General features: G+C 47.9%; 1 protein-coding gene across 2 annotated transcripts in view; it reads right to left on the reverse strand.

Annotated features, from left to right (window-relative positions):
- The window catches only part of STAT5A (signal transducer and activator of transcription 5A), a 36249-nt gene continuing 10809 nt past the window's right edge, over positions 1-25440 (reverse strand). Inside the window, exons 6-19 of one of the 2 annotated variants that reach the window (XM_007534996.3) lie at positions 18294-18424; positions 17859-18010; positions 17484-17639; positions 16868-17047; positions 7279-7366; positions 7055-7177; positions 6615-6707; positions 5900-6106; positions 4978-5072; positions 4752-4882; positions 4162-4317; positions 3206-3257; positions 2824-2931; positions 1-1401 (exon numbers count right to left, since the gene is read on the reverse strand). In XM_007534996.3, coding sequence (XP_007535058.1) covers positions 1239-1401; positions 2824-2931; positions 3206-3257; positions 4162-4317; positions 4752-4882; positions 4978-5072; positions 5900-6106; positions 6615-6707; positions 7055-7177; positions 7279-7366; positions 16868-17047; positions 17484-17639; positions 17859-18010; positions 18294-18424 — 1835 coding nt within the window. In that variant the 3' untranslated portion in view covers positions 1-1238. Of the gene's footprint in view, positions 1402-2823; positions 2932-3205; positions 3258-3733; positions 3943-4161; positions 4318-4751; positions 4883-4977; positions 5073-5899; positions 6107-6614; positions 6708-7054; positions 7178-7278; positions 7367-16867; positions 17048-17483; positions 17640-17858; positions 18011-18293; positions 18425-25440 lie in introns of those variants that run through there. The other variant, XM_060203486.1, reaches the window with a different exon arrangement.

Here is a 25440-nt window from a genome sequence, read left to right on the forward strand (position 1 = left end):
TTTATGAAAAAAAATTTATTCAAAACATGGTTTACACAAATTGCACGCCCATGTACAAAGTACAAAAGAGCCCTTTTCACCCCTACCTTCCTTCAGAGATGTTTAAATCAAGGATTTCCCTACTTCCTGCCAGCAGCTGCCCCTGGCTACCTGTCACAGAATCGCAGTGTGTGTGAAGTTGGGAGGCTTCTCAGATCACAGCTGGTTGGTTATGTAACTGCAGTGAGGCCTAGTCCAGCTTTAGCCTCCCATAGTGGAGCAAGATCAGTTTTTACAACCCTCACTCCAGATTCCACAGGCATGCCATTAGAGGCTGATCTGCTTTTTTTTTTTTTTTTTTCTTTCCCAGGAGGAGAGGAGATCAGCCCTGCTAGTCTTTGGTCCCCTGTTCATTCACCCTGTCCTAGACCAGCACAAGATCACCCCCCAACCCCCTGTAAGAGGGTGCAGGAAGGCAAGGGCAAAAAAGGCTAGGGCCTTTTTTGATGGAGGGGAAGAGATATTGGGTGGAAAGAGTTGCAGGAACACAGGCAGCAACATCAGATTGGAAGCTTAAGCCCCCTGGCTGGAGGCCAAGAGGTTAAGAAACTACAGACTTGGCAGCTCTGACAAACCTTACTCATGACCCATTTCTGCTGTGTTGAACAGCACAGCCAATCTCGATGAGCTCTTATTTTACACAAAGCCTGAAGTCCATAGTTATTATTAACGTATAAAATATTACTTTACACAAACCCCGGCCTCCCTCCTGAGGAAAACAGACACATGTGCATGAGAACAGATGTGCATACATACATGAGCGCGCACACATGGGGGTGAAGCTGCTAAGTCAGAAAGACAGCCTAAGCCTGGAGTCAGTGCCTGTCTTCATCCCCCTTGGAGAATGTCATTCAGATAGCTGCTGAGCAAAGGCCCTGGCAAGGACAGGTCTGTCTGCATTGAGTACCTGCAACAGAAGCAGCTCCATCTCTACCACAGAGACAGACCCGGTGAGCTGTCAGAACGCTTTTATCTGGAGAAGGTGGCGGCTGTAGCTGCCACAGCCACACACCCAAGCACACCTCATGCAGACACACACACACACACACACACACACACACGCACACACGCTTACATGTGCACAGACATGTGCTGCCCGCAGAAGGGGCACCGATATGCACAGCAATATTAGAATGACAATGAATATGAATCCTTGGTGCTGAGTATGTTCCCAGAGAGGAAGCGTCGTATTCACACATTCAGGAGAGTGAGCCGCGGGCAGAAGTGAAGAGCCCAGTGGGCGGGGAGAGCCGGGGGTCCAGACTGTCCATCGGGCGGCGTAAGAGTTCCTCCACATGCCTCGCCACGTCCATAGTCTCATCCAGGTCAAATTCTCCATCCTGATCGATGACAGGGTCAGGGCTGGTGGAGAGAGAGGGAGGTGTCAGCAACAGCAGGCTCCCCACGCAGACCAGAAGCTCTCGGGGGCAGGACCCGGCTTGTTCTAGCCTCATCTCCTGCCACCGGGTTGAGTGACCTCAGGGTACTCATTCACTCCTTGTCCTCTCAGCTGTCAGAACCAGGTGGTTGAGTCACTGCCCACCTGTGGTGCTATACCACTGAACCAGGCTCCTTAAGTCCCTCCTTAAGTCATCATAGCCACCTGGAAAGCAAGTATTCACTTTCTAGAGAAGGAAATGAGGTCTGGCCACCAGAGGAAACATGTAAGGGATACCTTACACTCCTTACACAGTCAGGATCAGAATTTTTTTTTCATTTTTTAAAATATTTATTTATTCCTTTTTGTTGCCCTTGTTGTTTTATTGTTGTAGTTATTATTGTTGTCATTGTTATTGGATAGGATAGAGAGAAATGGAGAGAGGAGGGGGAAGAGAGAGAGGGAGAGAAAAACAGACACCTGCAGACCTGCTTCACCACTTGTGAAGCGACTCCCCTGCAGGTGGGGAGCCGGGGCTCGAACCGGGATGCTTGTGCTTTGCACCACCTGCTGCACTTAACCTGCTGCGCTACCACCCAACTCCCTCATTTTGTTTTTAATTGCCACCAGGCTTATTGCTGGGGCTCAGTGCCTACACAGTGAATCTACTCCTTCCAGTGGCCATCTTTTATTTTCTTTGTTTCTTTTTTCTCTTTGCTAGAACAGAGAAATTGAGAGGGGAGGAGGAGATAGGGAAAGGGAAAGAGAGACACTGCAGCCAGCCCTGTTTCACACTCATGCAGGTTCGTTCCTATAGGCAGAGACTAGGAGTTTGAACCTGGGTCCTCGCAAAGAGTAACGCGTGTGCTTAACTGTGTGCACCATCACCTGACCCCAGGATCAAGATTTCAACCCAAGTCAAAATCCAAGCTATGGTCACCCCACCATAGCTTGCCACTGCCAGGCACCCAGACATTCATCCTAAGCCTGTCACACATCAGAAGAAGATTAATGTTCTATCCTGGGAACTCCAGGGGACACCACTGGTAGCCTTTTCCCACCCTGGGATGAGCTACCCTGTATCAAGCCCTTACAACAGCCTCACCCATGCTCAGTGGCTTCCCTGCACTCTCTCCATCCCGTGAGGTAGATATTCTTACTTCTATTTTAAGATAAGGAAACAAGAGTCAGAGGTTTGGTAGTTCTCCGAGTATCACAGAGCTGGTTAGCGCCAGTACAAGGATCACTAGCTCTAATTTCTCTCTCACCTGGGCACACACCTGTGATAGTCTTAGATCTAGAGGAGCTGTGGATTCCTATGCCTGGCAGCCCTCGAGGTCCCCAGTCCAATACAAAATGCCCAGCTCTTCTCCAAGGAGTCCCTGCCCCAGGAGAACACAACTTACTTCTGTGGGAACATGTTATAATGAGTCTGGGGGCACACAGCGGGGGAGGGGGCCTGATCCATGTAGGTGGCGCTGCCCCCGGTAGAGTCCGCAGAGGCATTCACAAACCTGGGGGAGGAGACAGAGCAAGAGCCTCACAGCCTTGGGACAGCAGCTGACTGGGGAAGGGGCTCAGGAGCATCTCTACTTAGGAGGACAGGCTGTGCCACTGGGCCTGGGGCTCCTGCTATAGGAGGAGACCCTGGGGACCAACCCACGGAGACCACACCCAGTTCCCCCCCCCAGGGCTGCCCAGTACAGGAAGGGTGAGAAGAGATATGGGAGGGAGGAGGAAGGAGGCCACTAGACACTCAGGGCTGGACCCTGGACCCTGGACACTTACTCAGGTACCACTTGCTTGATCTGTGGCTTCACGTATCCATCCACTGCTTTAGCTGGTGGGGCAACAATGATGAGAACCCGGGGATCGGGTGGAAACCCACTCCATGCAGTCTCTCTCCCACCCATATCTCCACAAGACTTCAGGAATGAAAATTCACAGGGATCCCAATTAAACGCCTGTGGATGGGCCCAGCCTGAGGCTACTCAGAGTCCTGGCTTAGATCTCAGCCCTTCTACTTCCTTCTCTGGCCATTCACTTTCTCTCTCTTTGTTCCCAACCCCAAGAAACAGAATCATCTAGAAGTAAGCCCAGGAGTTGGGGGGTAGTGCAGTGGGTTAAGCACACGTGACACAAAGCGCAAGGACCGGTTAGGATCCTGGTTCAAGCCCCCGGCTCCCCACCTGCAAAGGAGTCACTTCACAGGTGGTGAAGCAGGTCTGCAGGTGTCTCTCTCTGTCTCTCTTCCTCTCTATCTCCCCCTTCTCTCTCAATTTCTGTCTCTATCCAATAACAAATAAATAAATTAATTAATTTAAAAAAAAAAAAGAAGCCCAACCAATGGAGTGGAACCAGGTAGAGAGTAGAAGCTTCTCCATTTTGTTTCCTACAGTCCTAGTCCACATGGGAAGGGTTTGAGGGCAGCAGTGGGGAAAGCAGCTTGATTAAGATGGGAGCAGCACAACATCTTCTGTGGGTTGCAAGCATCCTGGCTCCTCCCCCAGTGCTGCAGCCTCTTCCTTCAAGGGTACAGAAGTAAGATTGGTGAGTGTCTTGCAGAGAAGACAGCTGGGTTGGAGGTTTCACTTTCCCTTGCCTCAACTGAGTTCTGCAGTCCTCTCCATGTGCTTTCCCCCATCCCATGGTCCAAAATACACAGGGGAACTAGCCCTGGACTCTTCCTGGGGAGAGGGAGCATCCCTGTGGCCTGGCCTCCACACCTTGAGCACAGGGCCTACCGAGCACAGGAGTGTAGTACTTGGAGAAGACCTCATCCTTGGGCCGGTCGGGAAACACATAGATGAGATAGCTCAGGTCCCCCAGCCGATCGGCCAGTGACCGGATGGAAAAATCCCTCGTGGTGAATGGCTTCAGGTTCCACAAGTTTCGGTCAGCTACAAAAAGGACAGCTTGTTTCTCACTGCCACTTGGCAGGGTTCAAGGGTGTGGGGCTTCAGGGCAGCTTGTGCTGGCTTTTACCAGCCTGCGCTTCAGTCCCACGGCTGGGCCCCCTCAGCACAGGGCCTGGAAGTGGACTTCCTACCTAGCAAACCAGGCAAGTGGATACCAGTGGGGCTGGGTCTTATCAGAGAAGGGAGAGCGGGAAACTCTGGGACTGCTAAAGGACTTACCTCACCACCTGGTGGCTCTGGGGTCAGTGGCTTGGGCTTCTCCCAAATGGGAAATGATGGAAAAGGATGCGTCTGAGAGTAATAGTCCTCCCACACCCTGAGCAGAGTTCCTACCCTTCCCACCAGGTAAAGGCCTGATAGAAAATGGGGAACAAGGAAATGGGGGTGGGGGCTGGGTTGGGTGAGAGAGCACTCACGAGAGTCAAACTTCCAGGCAATGGTGATCCCCCCAATTTCTGAGTCACTAAAGCGTAACAAGAAGGTCCCATCTGGCTTGTTGATGAGTAAGTCGTGGGCCTGTTGCTTATTCACAAAACCAAGGATGGCCCTGGATATATGGACACACAGCATCACCACTGGGCTAGCAATAATGGTCCCCAAAGCCCCAGACCACCGCTGTCCCCCTCAACCCCCATTCCTTACCCATCATTCCAGTGGGGCTTGTGATGCTTCTTCAGCACCTCCATGACCCCATCGAACCACTGCCAAAAGGTGTAGTTCCAGCCGGGCAAGTTCTCCTACCCAACCCCCCCAGAAAAACCAGAATCATAGGCAGGCCAGGAAAACAGCACCCTCTCATCCTCACCTGGACCTCCCCATTCCTCACTCAACTTGGCCCAGACTCTGTGCACCCCTAAATGGACACGGCTGCCCACTCACATCCCAGGGAACCCAGAGCAAACTTTCATTGTGTCTCTCAGACCCAGGCATCCAAGACAGCTTTATGGGTTGGGGGCAGAAGAAAAGGGTGGTCCAAGTGGGGGGTGGTTGGTGGCACACCAGGTTAAGTGCACATAATACTAAGCACAAGGATCCTGGTTCGAGCCCCTGGCTCCCCACCTACAGCAGGATCACTTCACAAGCGGTGAAGCAGGTCTACAGGTATCTTTCTCTCTCTTTCTCTCCCCCTCCTCTTTCAAATTCTCTCTGTCTTATCCAATAAAAATTTTAAAAAATGGAAAAAATGGCCACAGGAGCAATGGATTCGTAGTGCAGGCACCGAGCCCAGCAATAACTCTGGAGGCAAAAGGGGGAAAAGAATGGTGTAAGCTGGACAAGTCCTCCAATGCCACAGGGGAGAGAAGGGGCTTGGCACATGAGTTAACAGATGCGGGACTAGAAGGGAAAGATCTTGACCCCCAGGGCCTCTCATCATCTCAACTTAGAGGAATGTCTGCTTCCATTCCTTGGGGTCCTTGTCCCCCATCCCTCCTGGTTGTAGAGGAGGTCATTGAGACTAAAGGGTGGGGTGCTGACCTGGCCAGTAAGTGCCCTCTCTCTGAGGTGGGGACAGGGTGGTAGGACAGGTGGTCCCAGGCAAGCAGCCAGCGGCTGGGGTCCTCACCCTGTTGAACTGGGACCAGGACACGGACATGCTGCTGTAGTCCTCGAGGTGGCTGCTGCTGCTGTTGAACAGTTTCTGCGCCAGGAACACGAGGTTCTCCTTGGTCAGGCCCCGGTTGCTCTGCACCTCAGCCTTGAACTTCATGTTGAGGGCTTCACACAGCTGTGGCCACAGCACTTTGTCAGGCACGGCGAATGGCACCCTGCCCTGGGAGGGAGACCAGGAGGAAAAGGTAGATCAAGGGAACTGGAAATATGTACATGCACTATTTAGACACTAGGAGACAGAGGGGACTGAGGAAGAGTGAGGAGACACAAAACACGGGCTAAGAAAGGGCAGGAGGCAGGGCGGAAGGTAAGCAAACAGGGATAGGAACCAGAGAATGGAGGGTAGAGATCAGGGACCTAAGCCTCAATACAGAGTCTGAAGACCCAGTGCACAGACCTAGGAGCCTGAGCCTGAGTGCTGGGCCTTCACACCAGTTTCCACCTCCTCACCTCACCTCACCTCACCTCGCCTCACCTCGCCTCGCCTCGCCTCGCCTCGCCTCGCTTCGCCTCACCTCACCTCACCTCCGGTCTAGTCTTGGCATGGGAAAGACCCGTTTAGTAGGGGACCAAGGGACTGGGGATGACCCTGGGACAATCCTAAGACCAGGGGCGGGGGGAGATGGGGGGAGAAGGAGAGGGGACGACATGCAAGGTAGGACACTCACCGGTTCAGCAAAGGCATTGTCCCAAAGTACAGTGGCAGTAGCATTGTGGTCCTGACTACCATGAACGATGACAACCACGGGAAGGGACAGGGTCTGTGGGAGTCCAAGGAATTTAGGTTGAGATCATCCTCTACTCTGCTCTCTGCACCTAACCTTCCTTGTCCAAACCGCCAACCAGAAAATCAATGCACAAACAAACACACAAACACACACTATATACATTCCTTCTTGGTCCACTGCCCAAGCACTTAAGTGCTGGTGTCCCACTAGAACCTAGTGAATAAGCACCACTGGAGTGAAAGTGAGGCTTCAGGTGCACCGGGGTAACCTGTCCCAGAGGGGAAGACACAGGTGAGCACTCCCAGCTCTTTGGCTTTCCCACACCATCTGGGCAACCTGGAGTAACAGAAGGAATGAGGGGTGGGGGAGGCTGGCCTCACCTTAACCTGGAACACAAGCTCATTGCTGCCAACGCTGAATTGAGATTCAAACAGGACCGTGAACTTCTCCTCTGTCACTGACTCTGCGCCCCGCCTGTCAGCACGCTTGATCCTCTTTAGTGACTGAAGGGTGGGCAGGCAGGGGGTGCACAGGGAGACAACAGCTGGTTATAGGACTCAGATCTGGGCAGACCTCCCCTCCAGGGGCCAGGGCCCATCCTCACCATGTTTCTGAAGTGGGCACTGAGGGTGCCTGTGGCTTGGTGATACTCCATCACACAGCAGTTGTTCAAGATCTCTCCACTACACTCACTGTGAAGGAGAGGGGGTCCTCAGTTCAACATAGACCTTGGGAGTCAGGTCCTGTCTGGGGCTTGGGCTGGGTCTCGGCTCTAGCAATCCTTTCAGCAGCCCTGGCCCCTATCCCTTACCCCCTAAGGGTATCTATCTATCTATCTATCTATCTATCTATCTATCTATCTATCTATCTATCTACCCTTCTCATCACCTGGCTTCATCATACTAGGCTGACTTTTTTGACAGAGAGAAGACAAGGGCAGACACTACAATACTGAAGCTTCCTTCATTGTCATAAAACCTCCCATGGATAGATAGGGTGTGTTGTGGTGTAGGCAGGGGAGCTAGACTCTGAAGGGCACACATGGCAAAGCAGGTGCTTCCTGGGTTAGGTCTGTCACCAGCCCTCTGAGCTCACGTGCACATCAACCTGGAACACCCAAAGTCTTCAGGGGTGGGATCTGATTGTTAGATTGTTAGATCTTGATTGTTAGATTAAAAATTCCAGGAGGAGACTACCTGGGACCGCAACAAGACAGGACTAGAACTACTTTGGGAACCAAATCACCAGAGCATCCAGAGACCACAACTCTGCCCAGACCTCCAGCTCTACCCAGTTGAGAAACTTCTCCAAATAACAAGGACTATCAAAGATCACCTGAGAATGCAACAGGATGAGACTGGGACTACGTTGGGAACCCACCAAGTCACCAGTGAGTGAAAACACGCATGGCTTGTGGACAGAGACAAACCTAAGGAGAGATTCCTGGGGCTAAAGCCCATATCTACTCCCAAGTGGCTGGTAACAGTCCGTCAGTTTGCAAGTTGAGGAGCCACCTCCAGTCTGTTTAACAACAAAAAGACTGCTGAAGGGAGGAGAGAACCCCCCCCTAAGACTCACCAAATGCAACTGTGAGTCTCCATTTGCTACTGCTCTCAGAGGCTGAAGCAGCAGGGGGAGGCCCCTTGCTGGCATCAGGGAACAGAGAACTGACCAGAAAATTCCAGAGAAGATCTACATGGGTGGTCTAGAAGTGGGGCTCTAGAGTGGGAGCCTTTCCACATTGTTCTCCTGATGACAACATGGTGAATAATTGCCTCAGAACCTACAGACTATAAATGGGACTTGTTTAGAAACTCACTGGGTCCAGCAGTGCTGCCTGCTTAGCAGAGAAGCTGAATTGATCCCAGAGCTTTGGATCCTTAGAGTGTGGGAGTCTCCTTGCATAACCACTGTGCTATCTCTCCCACATAACCATAGTGCTATCTTTGCTTTATCTCTTGGTCAGGAGTGAGTAATTAAGCTAAGAAGCCTACTTATAGTTTAAAAGCCCTCAGGCTCCCATAACCTACAGGGAAGAAAAAGAATAAAAGAGGCTTTAACAGCCACTGTACTTTAACTCAGAAATTGAGATAACATTGAAACAACTGTTATTTCCACAACTGTGAACTCTTTAAGTACCTTACTTAGACACAAGTCAATTCAGGCAAGAGTGATCAGTGGACTGCAAAGTACTGAGCGAAGGACCTCATAACACACAGTAATAATGGATAAACCAAGGAGAAACACTGGAGAAATGAAGCAGGACAAAAGTCCAGCTAAAAGCCCCCCCAAAGGTAGAAACACAGGAAAATGACATCAACATCCAAATGCTAGCTAAGGAATTAGTCACAGGAGTGAGGAAAGAGTTCAAAAGAATTGTCATCAGAAATGCAGAAACGGGAGTTAGGCGGTAGCACAGCAGGTTAAGCACATGTGGAGTGAAGCACAAGGACCAGCATAAGGATCCCAGTTTGAGGCTCCCCACCTCTAGGGTAGTCGCTTCACAAGTGGTGAAACAGGTCTGCAGGTGTCTGTCTTTTGCCCTCTCTGCCTTCCCCTCCTCTCTCCATTTCTCTCTGTTCTATCCAACAACAATGACAATCAGTAACAACAACAATAATAACTACAACAACAATAAACAAGGGCAACAAAAGGGAAAATAAATAAATATAAATTAAAAAAATGCAGAAACAACAAATGAGTCTCTGAAAGAAAGCAATAACTATCTCAAGGTAATTAGAGAGCTGAAAGCTGAAATAGCTGAGCTAAGAGCACAACTAGATGAACAAGCCAATACAGTATCAGAACAGGGTAATAAAATAGCTGAGCTACAGAAACGGGAGAGAGAATAGAATAAATGAGGCAGAAAATAGAATTAGCAAGATTGAGGATGAAGTAGAGACTACTAAAAAAGAAGTAAGAGATCTCAAAAAGAGATTAAGAGATACTGAAAACAACAATGGAGACCTATGGGATGACTTCAAAAGAAGTAATACAGGGAGTTGGGAGGTAGTGGAGCAGGTCAAGCGCAAGGACCCACGTAAGGATTCTGATTTGAGCCCCTGGCTCCTCACCTGCAGGGGAGTCACTTCACAGGCAGTGAAGCAGGTCTGCAAGTGTCTTTCTCTCCCCCTCTGTCTTCCCCTCCTCTCTCCATTTCTCTCTGTCCTAACAAGGACAACATCAATAACAACAACAATAATTACAACAACAATAAAAAAAAGACAACAAGGGCAACAAAAGGTAAAATAAATATAAAAAAGTTTTTAAAAAAGAAAATTATAAAAAAGAAGGAAATAATACATGCACTATAGGCCTACCAGAGGAAGAAAGAGGGGTAGAAAGTATTCTACAGGACATAATAGCTGAGAACTTCCCTACTCTAGACAACATAAAGGACATAAAGGTTCAAGAAGCCCAGAGAGTCCCAAACAGAATTAACCCAGACTTAAAGACACTGAGACACATCATATTTAAAATGAAAGGAATATGGGGGTTGGGCAGTGGTGCAGTGGGTTAAGCACATGTGGCGCAAAGTGCAAGGACCAGCATAAGGATCCTGGTTTGAGCCCCTGGCTCCCCACCTGCAAGGGAGTTGCTTCAGGGGCAGTGAAGCAGGTCTGCAGGTGTCTATCTTTCTCTCCCCCTCTCTGTCTTCTTCTCCTCTCTCCATTTCTCTCTGTCCTATCCAACAATGAACAATATCAACAATGGTAATAATAATAACCACAACGAGGCTACAACAACAAGGGCAACAAAAGGGGGAAAAAATGGCCTCCAGGAGCGGTGGATTCATTTTGCAGGCACCAAGCCCAGCAATAACCCTGGAGGAAAAAAAAAAAATGAAAGGAATAAGGATAAAGAAAGCATCCTGAAGGCTGAACGAGAACAACAAAGAGTCACTTACAGAGGAAAACCCATAAGATTAGCAGCAGATTTCTCTACACAAACACTACAGGCTACAAGAGAATGGCAAGATATCTATTGAGTGCTCAATGAGAAAGGCTTTCAACCAAGACTACTATATCCTGCTAGACTGTCATTCAGACTAGATGGAGGCATCAAAACCTTCTCAGACAAGCAACAGTTGAAAGAATAAACTATCACTAAGCCTGCCCTGAAAGAAGTTCTGAAAGGTCTCCTATAAACAATCAGGTCACCATAAACATGACATATATCAGAACATTCCAAAAATGTATAATAATGGCATTAAAATATCTTCAATCTATGATATCAATAAATGTCAATGGTATGAGTTCTCCTATTAAAAGACACAGAGTAGGAAGATGGATCAGAAAACACAACCCAACCATATGTTGTCTGCAGGAATCCCACCTAACTCAACAAGACAAACACAGGGGAGTCGGGCAGTAGCATAGCAGGTTAAGCGCACATGGTGTGAAGCACAAGGACCAGCGTAAGGATCCCGGTTGGAACTCCTGGCTCCCCACCTGCAGGAGAGTCGCTTCACAGGCTGTGAAGCAGGTCTGCAGGTGTCTCTCTTTCTCTCCCCCTCTATCTTCCCCTCCTCTCTCCATTTCTCTCTGTCCTATCCAACAATGTTGACATTAACTACAACAATAAAACAACAAGGGCAACAATAGGGAAAATAAATAATTTTTAAAAATTAAAAAAAAAAAGACATAGACTCAAGGTGAAAGGATGGAAAACTACCATACAAGCCAATGGACCACAAAAATGGGGCAGGAAAAGCTATGCTCATATCTGACATGATAGACCTTAAAATAAATAAAATTTTAAAAGATAGAGGGAGTCGGGTGGTAGCACAGCAGATTAAGCGCAGATGGCGCAAAGCACAAGGACTGGAGTTAGGATCCTGCAGGGAAGTCGCTTCACAAGCAGTGAAGCAGGTCTGCAGGTGTCTATCTTTCTCTCCCCCTCTCTGTCTTCCCCTCCTTTCTTGATTTCTCTCTGTCTTATCCAACAACAACGACAATAATAATAACTACAAAAAAAAACCAAGGGCAACAAAAGGGAATAAATAAATATTTTTTTAAAACTTAAAAGGTAGGGATTAACATTTCTTAGTGCTCAAAAGATCAATCAATCAAGAGGACTTAATGATTATCAATATCTATGCACCCAAGGAGAGGTCATCTAAATACATCAAACATCTGCTGAAAGAGCTACAGCAATATATTAACAGCAACCCAGTAATAGTAGGGGACTTCAACACCCCACTCTCTCAGCTTGACAGATCACCCAGGCAGAAAATCAATAAAGAAATGAAAGAACTAAATGAAGAGATAGATAAACTAAAACTATTGGACATTTTCAGAGTAGAAATGGTGACTTCACCATTTTCAGCCCATCTTGGATGGAGCTTGAAGAAATCATGTTAAGTGAAATAAGTCAGAAACAGAAGGATGAATATGGGATGATCTCATTCATAGGAAGACGTTGAAAAACAAGATCAGAAGAGAAAACACTTAGCAGAACTTCAACTGGAGTTAGTGTATTGCACAGAAAAAAAAGACTCTGGGTTGGGTAGTTTAGAGCCTGGAGCAGGATGGCAAAGGACCTAGTGGGGGTTGTATTGTGTGGAAAAATGAGAAATGTTATGTATGTACAATACAATACAATAGTTATTGTATTTACTGTTGACTGTAAAACATTAATTCCCCAATAAAAAAAAATTTTTTTAAGTCCCAGTGACAAAAAGAGAAAAAAAGTAAGGGGATTTCACTCGTATGTAGAATTGAGAGAATTGAAACACATGAACTTGCAAAAACAAACAAACAAACAAAGCAGAAGTAGCCAAACTTTCTAAGGCTTTGTGAGAACTACAGTGGTTATCACAGGTGTGTGTTGGGGGGAGGGGGAAGCAGATATGGAATGCAACCAAACTTCTTCGGTTGTGGGTACGCTGTGGAACTATATGTATACCTTATCATCTTAGAAACTACTACTAAATCACTAATAAAAAATTATTAAGGGGGTCGGTGATGACGCACCTGGCTGAGCGCACATGTTGCAGTGCACAAGGACCTGGGTTCGAGTCCCTGGCCCCCACCTGCAGGAGGACAGCTTTACAAGTGGTGAAGCAGGGCTGCAGATGTCTGTCTCCCTCCCTACCATCCCCTTCACTCTCGATTTCTGGCTGTCTCTATCCAAATAAATAAATAAAGATAATTTAAAAAATTTTTTAAAAAAATTCCAAGGACTGGGGGGCTGGGTTAAGCACACGTGGCACAAAGCACAAGGACCAGAGTAAGGATACCGGTTCAAGCCCCTGGTTCCCCACCTGCAGGGAAGTTGCTTCACGAGCGGTGAAGTAGGTCTGCAGGTGTCTGTCTTTGTCTCCCCCTCTCTGTCTTCCCCTCCTCTCTTGATTTTTCTCTGTCCTATCCAACAACAACGATAGCAATATCAACAATAGTAACAGCAACAAAAATAGTAACAACAACAATAAACAACAAGGGCAACAAAAGGGGGAAAATGGCCTCCAGGAGCATTGCATTCGTAGTGCAGGCACTGAGCCCCAGGAATAACCATGGAGGCAAAAAAAAAAAAAAAAAATTCCAGGGACTACGAGGTGGCTTAAGCAGTAGAGCACCTTATTACATGTGAGAATCTGAGTTCAAGCTCCCGGCCACCCTATGGGGGCACCTGCAAGGGGAAGCTTAAGGGCAAGTGGAGCAGTGCTACAGCATCTTTTCCTGTTCTCCCTCTGTCTCCCTCACTATCTCTTTCTGTCTTTCACTGACGCTGAGGAATTATTCTGATGCAGTCTCCGCCCCCAGGTTTTACCACTACCCAGGAAATCCTAGCAATGCCCCCTTCAACCAATCCTGGCCCCACACATCACCCCTGGTTGTCGCCCAATAAAAGCCCCCTCACCCCCCCCCTCCCCGCTCTTGGCTCCCCCCCCTCTCTCGGCCCCTCCGGCTCTCTCTCAGATCTCTCTCCCTTCTCTCGCCCCGTGGTCAGGTGGTGGGGACGGCCATTGTCGGCTGACTCCACGTGGCCTGAGCCACCCCCCCCATCCTATAATAAAGATTTGTGTACCCCACTTGCTCTGGACTTCTCTCTTCTCAGCGGTGCAGCCCGACACCTGACCACAACAACAACATTTCACCCTTTATCTAAACAAACAAACAAACAAAAATGTCACTAGGAGCCATGGAATTATGGAGTTGGGCAGGCACCAAACCCCAGTGATAACCCTTGTTGCAAAAAAAAAAAAAAAAAAAAGAACTTTCGGGAGGTGTGGCTATGGAGTAACACCAAAGACCCTCCCCCCAGGGGCTGGGTGGTTGTGCAGCAGGTTAAGTGCACATGGCATGAAATTTAAGGACTGGTGAAAAGATCCTGATTCAAGCCCCTGGCTCCCCACCAGCAGGGGGGTTGCTTTACAAGCGATGAAGCAGGTCTGCAGGTATCTATCATTCTTTCCCCCTCTGTCTTCCCCTTCTCTCTCCATTTCCCTCTGTCCTATCTGATAACAATAACAACAACAAGGGCAACAAAATGGAAAAAATGGCCTCCAGGTGGAGGGTATTCATAGCGCAGACACTGAGCCCCAGCAATAATCGTGGTGGCAAAAAAAAAAAAAGACTCTCCCCCAAACAATAAATATTTACAACTATCAAATTTAACAACCTCAACAAACTACAGGTGAGACATCAGCAGAAGCACTGCAGTCTCAGCCACCAAGTTCCAGATGCTACTATGATTCCTGATTTCCCTTCACAGATGACCTCACCAATATGTCCTAGAATCTCACCTCTCCAGAGCTCTACCCTACTAGGGAAAGACAGAAACAGGCTGGGGTATGGATCAACCTGTCAATGCCCATGTCCAGCTGAGAAGCAATTACAGAAGAAAAACATTCCACCTTCTGCATCCCAAAATAATTTTTGGCCCATACTCTCAGAAGGGTTAAGAAGGCTGGGCTCTAACCTGGGTCACATATATGGCAAAGCAACACATTATCCAAGTGACATATTTCTTTATTATTATTATTATTATTATTATTATTATTATTATTATTATTATTATTATTGGATAGAGACAAAGAGAAATTGAGAGGGGCCAGAGACACCTACAGCCCTGCTTCACCACTCTGACGCTTTCCCCTTGAAGGTGGGGACCAGCGGCTTGACCCAGGTCCTTGTGCACTATAATGTGTGCAGTTAACCAGGTGTGCCACTGCCTGGACCCCCAAGTGAAATATTTTACCAGCCCTTGTAGTGCATTTAAAAATCGTGTGACTGGGAGTCAGGTGGCAGCACAGCAGGTTAAGCCAGGTGGCGCAAAGCTCAAGGACCAGCATAAGGATCCTGGTTCAAGCCCCCGGCTCCACATCTGCAGGAGAATCGCTTCACAAGCGATGAAACAGGTCTGCAGGTGTTTATGTTTCTCTCCCCCTCTCTGTCTTCCCCTCCTCTCTCCATTTCTCTCTGTCCTATCCAACAACGACAACATCAATAATAACTACAACAATAAAATAACAAGGGCAACAAAAGGGAATAAATAAATATTTTTAAAAATCATGTGACTGTGGTCTACAAGGATCTTGGGAACCAAGCTTTGCTTTGCTCCCTGGCCTCACTGGGCTTCTCTCCCCTCGCTCAATGCCAGTGAGCCACTGTGTCTACCTGCAGAACACACAAGCCTGGTACCCACCATGGAACTCTGACACTTACTCTTCATTCAGGTCTCAACTCAATCGCGTGCTCAGAGAGGCCTTCTTCCACCACCCATGTGGTGTTGCTATGATATGTCATGTAATATCACTCAGAACAAATTTGCTTCTTCAAGTCTAACCTTTCCTGACATTGGCTTCTTTCTTTATATAATGCCTTCAGACCTGGGACTTCATATATGTGGAGCATGTGCCCTAACACTGAGGCACCATTATGGGAACAGTCTTATTTTTTAAAAGTATATAATGGTGCGTCTCCCCAACCAAATGGTAACAAAGTGCAATAAGAACTCCTTTGTTGGGAATCGGGCAGTAGTGCAGCGGGTTAAGCGCATGTGGTGCAAAGCGCAAGGACCAGTTAGGAGCCCAGGGCTGCAGGGGAGTCGCTTCACAGGCGGTGAAGCAGGTCTGCAGGTGTCTATCTTTCTCTTCCCATCTTTGTCTTCCCCTCCTCTCTCCATTTCTCTCTGTCCTATCCAACAACGATAACATCAATAACAACAGCAACAATAAAAACAAGGGCAACAAAAGGGAAAATAAATAAATATAATTTAAAAAAAAGAAAAAAAAAGAACTCCTTTGCCTTCACTGTCCCAGCCCTAGTCTACAGTATAGGCAGTAATTCACTCCCTCACTCATTTATTCCTTAGACTTTGGGTGGCCTGTCCTGAGCCTTAGACCTCACCCTGGGTTATTCCATCTACAAAGGACTTCCAGACAAAGCCCACATTCCCCAGAAAGTCTTTTTTCTCTACACCCCATTCACAGCTACCTTACATTCCTTTAGCAACTGAGAATTTAGTTGCTTCTGACACACCCACACCAGGACCATCTTTACTCCAGAAAACAGTAGTAATCAATATCAATTCTCATGTCAGTTCCATTCAAATCACAGGTGTGTCCTCATATTAAACACAAGCCCTAGATACCCCAGCAATGGTAAGCCAGTGGACCTACTATGTGGAGACAGGGGGTGGTGGAGGCACAGAGTAGGAGCATAATTCACACAAGAACAGAGTGATTCGGAATAACATGCATGTGTGCAATGCCAGGACAAAAGGCTGCAGAGAGGGAGGCCTCTAAGTACACATGACACAGAAAATCAGTTGCACCTTAAGAGGGGACTCGGGTTAAGTGCACGTGGTGCAAAGCACAAGGACCGGCGCAAGGATCCCGGTTTGAGGCCCCAGGCTCCCCACCTGCAGGGAAGTTGCTTCACAGGCAGTGAGGCAGGTCGGCAGGTGTCTGACTTTTTCTCCTCCTCTCTGTCTTCCCCTCCTCTATCCATTTCTCTCTGTCCTATCTAACAACAATGACATCAATAACAACAGTAATAATAACCATAACAATGGTAAAACAACCAGGGTAACAAAAGGAAAAAAATGGCATTCAGGAGCAGTGGATTCGTAGTGCAGGCACCAAGCCCCGGCAATAACCCTGGAGGTAAAAAAAAAAAAAAAAAAAAAAAAGAGGGGACTCGAACTCTTGAGACTGGGGAGGCACAGATGGTGGAGAGGGCGCTTACTTGCGGGTGTTCTCATTCTTGAGCAGCGACTTGGCTTGCTGCTCGCTGATGATGGTGGCCTTCACCTGGGGGGGATTCATGTGCACATTGAGCTTCCCGCCCACCAGCAGGCGCACTGTGGCCGCAAACTTGGTCTGCGTCTTCAGGACCTGGGGGGGCTGCTTCTCGATAATGAAGGTGCTGCAGGGACACAAGGGGGCACACGGGCGACGTGATGCGGGCTCAGGAGATGGGGCCCTGGGCCCTCTGTGTGTGGAGGCTGCCTCCCTAGTGGCTCAGCAGGCAGAGGAAGAGCTGCAGGCACAGACCCCGCTGCCTCTCCCCCACCCCCCAGCTCTGTCCACAGAGTCAGGGAGACAGAGCATGAGGGCATTAGAGACAGCAAGAGGAGCTCAGAGAGCAGGGGACAAGGGCAGCCCCCACAGTGGCCACAAGACACACTGGGCAGGGTCACAGCAGGCAGCCGGAGCAGCTGGGGCAGAGGGGAGAGGGAGTGAGGCAGAGAGAAGCGAGGGAGAGCCCCTGTGCCTTCAGCACCCGCTGCCTCCCACACCAAGCATGTAGGGACTGCCCCCTGCCCCCCAACTGGGCCTGTCCAGTGGCAGCAGTCAGTCACCTGGTCACCAGGGCTGAGATGATGTCTGTGATGGTGGCGTTGACCTCTGCCAGCATCTCCTCCACGGGGCCGGGGATGGGCAGCTGCTGGCAGAGGTGCTCGGCTCTGCGGATCTGCTGCCGGTTCTGCCAGATGATCTCTGCCAACTTCTCACACCTGCGGGGGAGCCCGGGCCAGCATCGAGGTCAGCAGCCACGGGCTGGGAGGTGCCCGGCTGGAGAGAAGCCCCCTCCTGGCCAGGCTGCAGTGAGGAGGCTCTGAGCCTCAGTGGCCTCTCCCTCTAGGAGCACTGGGAAACACGCTGGGGGAGGGGCCCTGGTTTGTGCCTGGCCCCTGGTCCCCATCAAGGCCTGCCCCACACCTCACCCCCCTTACCAGGACTGCAGCACATCCAGGCTGCCCTCGGGGGGGCCCCCATTCCCTGCCAGCTGCTGCCGCCTCTTCCACTGGATCAGCTCATCATCCAGAATGATGGTCTGCTGCTTCCGCAACAGCTGCAAGGTCTTCTGGTGCTTCTCAGCCAGCTCCTGGGGGGCCAGGGGAAGGGGCCTTCAGGGCTCCAGAGAGCAAGCCTGCAGGCCTCACTAGAAGCAGGCGAGGGGAGAGGCCTCCCCACCTGCTCTGCTCAAACGCCCCCAACCTGCCCGATGGCCCCCACCCCCCCACCCCCCCACACACAAGAGCTGAGCTGGCCTCCTGCTGCTCTGGGCCCTGCCCTCCTCTGGTTCCTGCCCTGTCAGGTCCAGGGACAGCTCAGCTCAGGACACGCAGCCTCCCTGCTGGCAGGAGGGAGCCACAGCCTCCACTCACCACGCGGTACTGCTGCAGTGTCTGGGCCTCGCGCTGCAGCCAGGCCTCCAGGGACACCTGCTTCTGCTGGAGGGTCGTCTCCCGGCTCAGGCGCTCCTGGGGGGTCAGCTGAGACAGCTGGGTAAACTGAGCTACAGAAGGGACAAGACACCATGACTATCACCTCCCAGCACCCAGCAGGAAGCCCAGAGGAACCACACTTGCTTTTCTGGGAACACCACCCTCAAAGGGACACCTGTGACCCACAACAAGTGAGGGAGTTCTGCAGCCTGACTGGGGCTACACCCTGACTGCCTGACTCTGACCTCCCCTCTGTGGAGTAGGGAGAAGGAAGCTTGTGGGTGCAACAGAGGTGGGTGCTGCCCCATGGCCAGATCTGCCTGCACGCCACACAGATGGTGCCCAGCCCTGCTTGACTATGCTCTGGTGAGTTGGGCAAATGGCCTTTTGCCTCAGTTTCTCTGTGTAAAACTGAAGGATTATGCTGCCTCTCTCAGCGAGTTTCTCTGGGGGGATAAGTAAAGACTCAGGAAAGATTGCTCAAGAAACTACCAGTGACAAGCTATCTCTGACTGAGACTGAGTCCCCATTGTCAATGGGTGAGGAGAGAGACAAATGGCTGCCCAGTCCCAAGCTCACACAGCACAGCCTCCTGAGGGAAGGGCCCTGCTCTGCTGGCTTTGGAAGGTTTCAGCTTCCTGAGCTACAGGAGGGGACAGTATACCCTGGACTATGCAGTTTTCCTCAGAGGAGGGGAGTTCTCCAGGTGTGGGCAGGTGCCCAAGGTGTTTATCCAGGTGGGTCACTGTGAGCTCAGCAGGTGGGGGGAGGGGGGGAAGACAGAATGAGCTGAGTCCAGGCATCAGGGACACAACAGAAGCAAAAGTCTGAGCAGAGCAAATGGGTGGAGAGGAGGTAGCCATGAGCTGCTAAGAACTTCATCAGTGGCAGGAACAGGAGTCAGATATTATCAAAGTATCTATGACACTTAAATGGGACTGGAAAATAGAACAGTGGTTATGTAAAAAGACTTTCATGCCAAGATTCTATGGTCCTAGGTTCCTTCACAGTACCAGCATAAGATAGAGCTGAACACTGCTATGATTGGGGGAGGGAGGATGCCTAAGTCATATAGAATGTAAATACCTAATACAAGGCACATCAGTGTTATCCCATCTGCAACCTTAGGAAATCCACCCTTTCCACAGTAAAAGCCACCTGTATACTCTTCCTCAAATCACAACCTCTCCTCAAAGGTAGCCAGTACCCCAAATGCTGATTATAACACTTTGCCCAATGACCTTTCTTAACCAGTGACTTTACTCAGCTGAGTTAAGATGTGAGTATCAGCAGGGCTTGGTCAAGTTCCTAGCAGGAATCTGAAGGTGGGTCATACTGACCTCAGTTCTGCCTCATGGACACACCAGCAGGGAAGGACTAAAGCAATACTAGCTTTTCTCAGGATAAGTCCAGGACTAGAAAATATATGAGAGACATGGTTCCAACGCCACTGCAGGCAATTAGCAAGAAGCAAGGGACTGTGCAGGCATAACCACAGCACAATTTTCTTGACAGCCACCCTGGGAATCCTGCCACCTTCAGGAGCCAGTGGAGATCCTGACATACAAGCCCAGCCTTGCCATGCACTTAGGTCTCTCCTAACAATTTTCAGAAGCTTCTGGGAAGGAGGCCAGAGATAGAAGGCAATTGTCTGCCTCACTGGAGGGAGCTGAATCTTCCCTTACACAAATGGATCTGATTGGTGTACTTGATAAATGACACAAAGCTGATATTGCCCAGTGGGCACAAACCCTAACCAGAAGCCTAACACAAACTCCAACCCCTAAACTGGGAATAGAAAACCCAGCAACAGGGCCAGGTGGTGGCACACCTGGTTGAGTGCACATGTTACAATGCTCAAGGACCCAGGTTCAAGCCCCCGGTCCCCACCTGCAGGGGGAAAGCTTCACAAGTGGTGAAGCAGGGCTGCAGGTGTCTCGCCCTCTCTATTGTCATCATCCCTCTCAATTTCTGGCTCTCTCTATCCAATAAATAAATAAAGAATAAAAAAAAACCAGGAATAGAATCATTAATATTGTCAGCTAGTCAGAGGTCTTGAGTAGAAAAGATAATCTTATGTCTTCTGTTCTTCAGACTAGGAACTAGGAGACCTCTCTCTGGGTCAGTGGAGGATGGATTCTGATGGAAGGAAGACATGGTAAAATCATCCCACAAAAGTCACTACTGTGTTTCAGGAAAACTACTGTGTTTCAGGAAACCTACTGTGTTTCAGGAAATGTGCTACTCTTAGGGTAAAGTAAACAAAAGCAAACAAACAAACAAAATAGGGCAGGATTAGGAGGAAAGCTTAAAAAACTAAATTATTATTATGATGATTTAAAGTCTATCTTTTTAAAGGCCATTCATTTATTTATTGGGAGGTTGGTTCATGAGTGTCACAGCACCACTCTGTCACATTTGATGCCAGGGACTGAACTTTGGGACTTCATGTTTGAGAGTCCAACACTGTATCCACTATGCCAATTTCCAGGCCACTAACACGGTTAAGTTAGAACAAATTTCTAAGAAAAAAAAATTTGGATAATATTAATCAAAATGGAAAAAGGAACAAAAACTGAAAAGGAATAAAATAAATATAAAATTGTAGACCTCGAGGCAACCTTACTAATAATTTCATTAAATGCTAATGGGGTAAGTACCTCAATTAAAAACAGAGAACACGGGGGAGTCGGGTGGTAGCACAGCAGGTTAAACACACATGGTACAAAGCGCAAGGACCGGCATAAGGATCCCGGTTCGAGCCCCCAGCTCCACACCTGCAGGGGAGTCGCTTCACAGGCAGTGAGGCAGGTCTGCAGGTGTGTATCTTTCTCACCCCCCCACCCCCCGTCTTCCCCTCCTCTCTCCATTTCTCTCTGTCCTATCTAACAACGATGACATCAATAACAACAACAATAATAACTACAACAACAGTAAAAAGACAAGGGCAACAAAAGGGTAAATAAATAAATAAATAAAATAATAAAAAAACAGAGAATAGGGGGCCACGTGGTGGCACACCTGGTTGAGTGCACATGTTACAGCGCGCAAAGACCTAGGTTCAAGCCCCTGGTTCCCACCTACAGGGGGAAAGCTTTGCAAGTAGTAAAGCAGAGCTACAGGTGTCTCTCTCTCTCCCCTTCTACCAACCACTACCCTCTCAATTTCTGGCTGTCTCTATCCAATAAATAAAATAAAGATAATTTAAAAAAATATAAAAGCAGAGAACAGTGGCCTTTGAGGTAACACAAATAATAAATTAAGGTCCTGAGTTTGATCACCAGCTAGGCACAGATCAGAGTGATGCTCTGGTTCTCTTTCTTTCTCTCTCTTCCTCATTGATAAATAATTCAGGGGGCTGGGTGGTAGCTCAGCAGGTTAAGCGCACATGGCAAAGCACAAGGGCCGGAGTAAGGATCCTGATTCAAGCCCCTGGCTCCCCACCTCAGGGGTCTCTTCGCAAGCAGTGAAGCAAGTCTGCAGGTATCTTATCTTTCTCTCCTCCTCTCTGTCTTCCCCTCCTCTCTTGATTTCTCTCTCTCTTATCCAACAGCAACAACAACAACAGCTATGACAACAATAACAACTAAACAAGCACAACAATAAGGGCAACAAAATGGGAAAAGTGGCCTCCAGGAGCAGTGGCTTCATAGTACAGGCACCGAGCCCCAGAGATAACCCTGGAGGCAAAAATATAAAAATAAAAATAAATAAATAATTCAGTCATTTTTAAAAGTTATTGTTTGGGGAGTCGGGCTGTAGCGCAGCGGGTTAAGCGCAGGTGGCACAAAGCACAAGGACCGGCATAAGGATCCCGGTTTGAAGCCCGGCTCCCCACCTGCAGGGGAGTCGCTTCACAGGCAGTGAAGCAGGTCTGCAGGTGTCTATCTTTCTCTCCCCCTCTCTGTCTTCCCCTCCTCTCTCCGTTTCTCTCTGTCCTATCCAACAATGACGACAACAACAATAATAACTACAACAATAAAACAACAAGGGCAACAAAAGGGAATAAATAAATAAAATAAAATATTTAAAAAAAATTTTTTTTTTAAGTTATTGTTTTACCAGAGCATTGCTCAGGTCTGGCTTATGGTGGTGTGGGGGATTGAACCTGGGACTTGATGGAGCCTCAGGCTTGAGAGTCTGTTTGCATAATCATTATGCTATCTACCCCCATAAACAATTCAATCTCTAGGAGGTAAAACTCAGAGAATAAATAGAAAAGCAAGACCCAAGTATATGCTTTCTACATTTTCAATCTTAGAAAAACCACAGATACAAATATCAGCTTTGCCAGTAAAGAAAAGAAGACAGGGTCTCCTCTCCCAGGTCAACTACGAATACCAAAGGAGATCACCAGGGACTGCAACAAGACAGGACTAGATTGACTTCGGGAACCCACCAATCCGTGAGTGCAAAAGCCACTCATCAGTGAGTGCAAAAGTGTGGATCGTGGACAGAGAGGAGCCTAAGGAGAGACTGAGAGGCTGGTAACAGTCCAGCAGTTTGCCGGTAAGGCACCATCTCTAGTCTGTTTTAACAACAAAAAGATGGAGGAGAGGACCCCCCTAAGACTCACCAAATGCAACTGTGAGTCTCCACTGCTACTGCTATCAGAGGCTGGAGCAGCAGGGGGAGGCCCTGTGCTGACTTCAGGCAACAAGAGAATTGGCCAGGAAACTCAGGAGAAGATCAACACCCAGGTGGTCTAGCAGTGGGGCTCTATAGTGGGAGCCTTTCCACATTGTTCTCCTGATGACAACATAGTGAATAATTGCCTCAGAACCTACAGACTATAAACGGGACTTGTTTAGAAACTCACAGGGTCCAGCAGTGCTGCCTGGCTTAGCAGAGAAGCTGAATTGATCCCGGAGCTTTGGATCCTTAGGGTGTGGGAGTCTCCTTACATAACCACTGTGCTATTTCTCCCCCACTCTACTTTATCTCTTGGTCAGGAGTGAGTAATTAAGCTAAGAAGCCTACTTATAGTTTAAAAGCCCTCAGGCTACCATAGCCTACAGGGAAGAAAAAGAACAAAACAGGCATTAACAGCCACTGTGCTCCAACTCAGAAATTGAGATAACATTGAAACAACTGTTAATTTCCACAACTATGAACTCTTTTTCTTTTAATATTTATTTATTTATTTTCCCTTTTGTTGCCCTTTTTTTGTTGTTGTTGTTGTTGTTGTTATTGATGTCGTTGTTGTTAAATAGGACTGAGAGAAATGGAGAGAGGAGGGGAAGACAGAGGGGGAGATAAAGACACCTGCAGACCTGCTTCACCACCTGCGAAGCAACTTCCCTGCAGATAGGGAGCTGAGGGCTTGAACTGGGATCTTTATGCCGGTCTGTGCTTTGCACCACATGTGCTTAACCCACTGCACTACCCCCCTGACTCCCAACTCTGAACTCTTTAAGGACCTTACTTAGACCAAGTCAATGCAGGCAAGAGTGATCAGTGGACTGAAAAGTACTGAGAGAGGGACCTCATAACATACTGTATAGAATGGTTAAACCAACAAGAAGAAATATTGGAGAAATGAACCAGGACAAAGGTCCAGCTAAAAGCCCCCCAAAGGTAGAAACACAGAAAAATGAGATCAACACTAGTTAAGGAATTAGTCACAAGTGAGGAAAGAGTTTGAAAGAATTGTCATCAGAAATGTAGAAACAACAAATGAGTTTCTGAAAGAAAAAAATAACTATCTCGAGGTAGTTAGAGAGCTGAAAGCTGAAATAGCTGAGCTAAGAGCACAACTAGCTGAACAAGCTAATACAGTATCAGAACAGGGTAACAAAATAGCTCAGCTACAGAAAACAACAAAGGGGAGAGAGAATAGAATAAATGAGGCTGAAAACAGAATTAGCAAGATTGAGGATCAATGAGAGAAAACTAAGAAAGAAGTAAGAGATCGCAAAAAGAGATTAAGAGACACTGAAAACAACAACAGAAACCTATGGGGTGACTTCAAAAGAAATAATATAGCTGATAACTTCTCTAGTCTAGACAACATAAAAGACATAGAGGTTCAAGAAGCCCAGAGGGTCCCAAACAGAATTAACCCAGACTTAAAGACACTGAGACACGTCATATTTAAAATATAGTTGAAGGAATCAACTATCACCAAACCTGCCCTGAAAGAAGTTCTGAAAGGTCTCCTATAAACAATCAGATCACTATAAATAAGCCATATATCAGAACACTTTTTTTGTAAAAATCTACAATTGGGGGGTCGGGCAGTGGTGCAGCGGGTCAAGTGCATGTGGCACAAAGCGCAAGAACCAGCATAAGGATCCCAGTTCGAGGACCCGGTTCCCCACCAGCAGGGGAGTCGCTTCACAGGCAGTGAAGCAGGTCTGCAGGTGTCTATCTTTCTCTCCCCCTCTCTGTCTTCCCCTCCTCTCTCCATTTCTGTCTGTCCTATCCAACAACGATGACATCAATAACAACAATAATAACTACAACAATAAAACAAGGGCAACAAAAGGAAATGAATAAATAAATAAATATTAAAAAATTTAAATCTACAATAATGGCACTAAAATATCTTCAATCTATAATATCAATAAATGTCAATGGTCTGAATTCACCTGTTAAAAGACACAGAGTAGGAAGATAGATCAGAAAACACAACCCAACCATATGTTGTCTGCAGGAATCCCACCTAATTCAACAAGACAAACACAGAATCAAAGTGAAAGGATGGAAAACTACCATGGTCCAAGCCAATGGACCACAAAAAAGGGGCAGGAACAGCTATGCTCATATCTGACATGATAGACCTTAAAATAAACAAAATTTAAAAAGACAGGGATGGACATTACTTAATACTCAGAGGATCAGTCAATCAAAAGGACTTAACATCTATGCACCCAAGGAGAGGCCATCTAAATACATCAAAGATCTTCTGAAAGGGCTATAGCAATATATTAACAACAACATAGTCATAGTAGGAGACTTCAACACCCCACTCTCTCAACTTGACAGATCATGCAGGCAAAAAGTCAATAAAGGAATGAGGGAGCTAAATGAGGAGATAGATAAACTAGAAGTATTAGACATTTTCAGAATCATTCACCCCAAGAAA

Source organism: Erinaceus europaeus, chromosome 12 (assembly GCF_950295315.1).
Source record: "Erinaceus europaeus chromosome 12, mEriEur2.1, whole genome shotgun sequence".
Lineage (NCBI taxonomy): Eukaryota > Metazoa > Chordata > Mammalia > Eulipotyphla > Erinaceidae > Erinaceus > Erinaceus europaeus.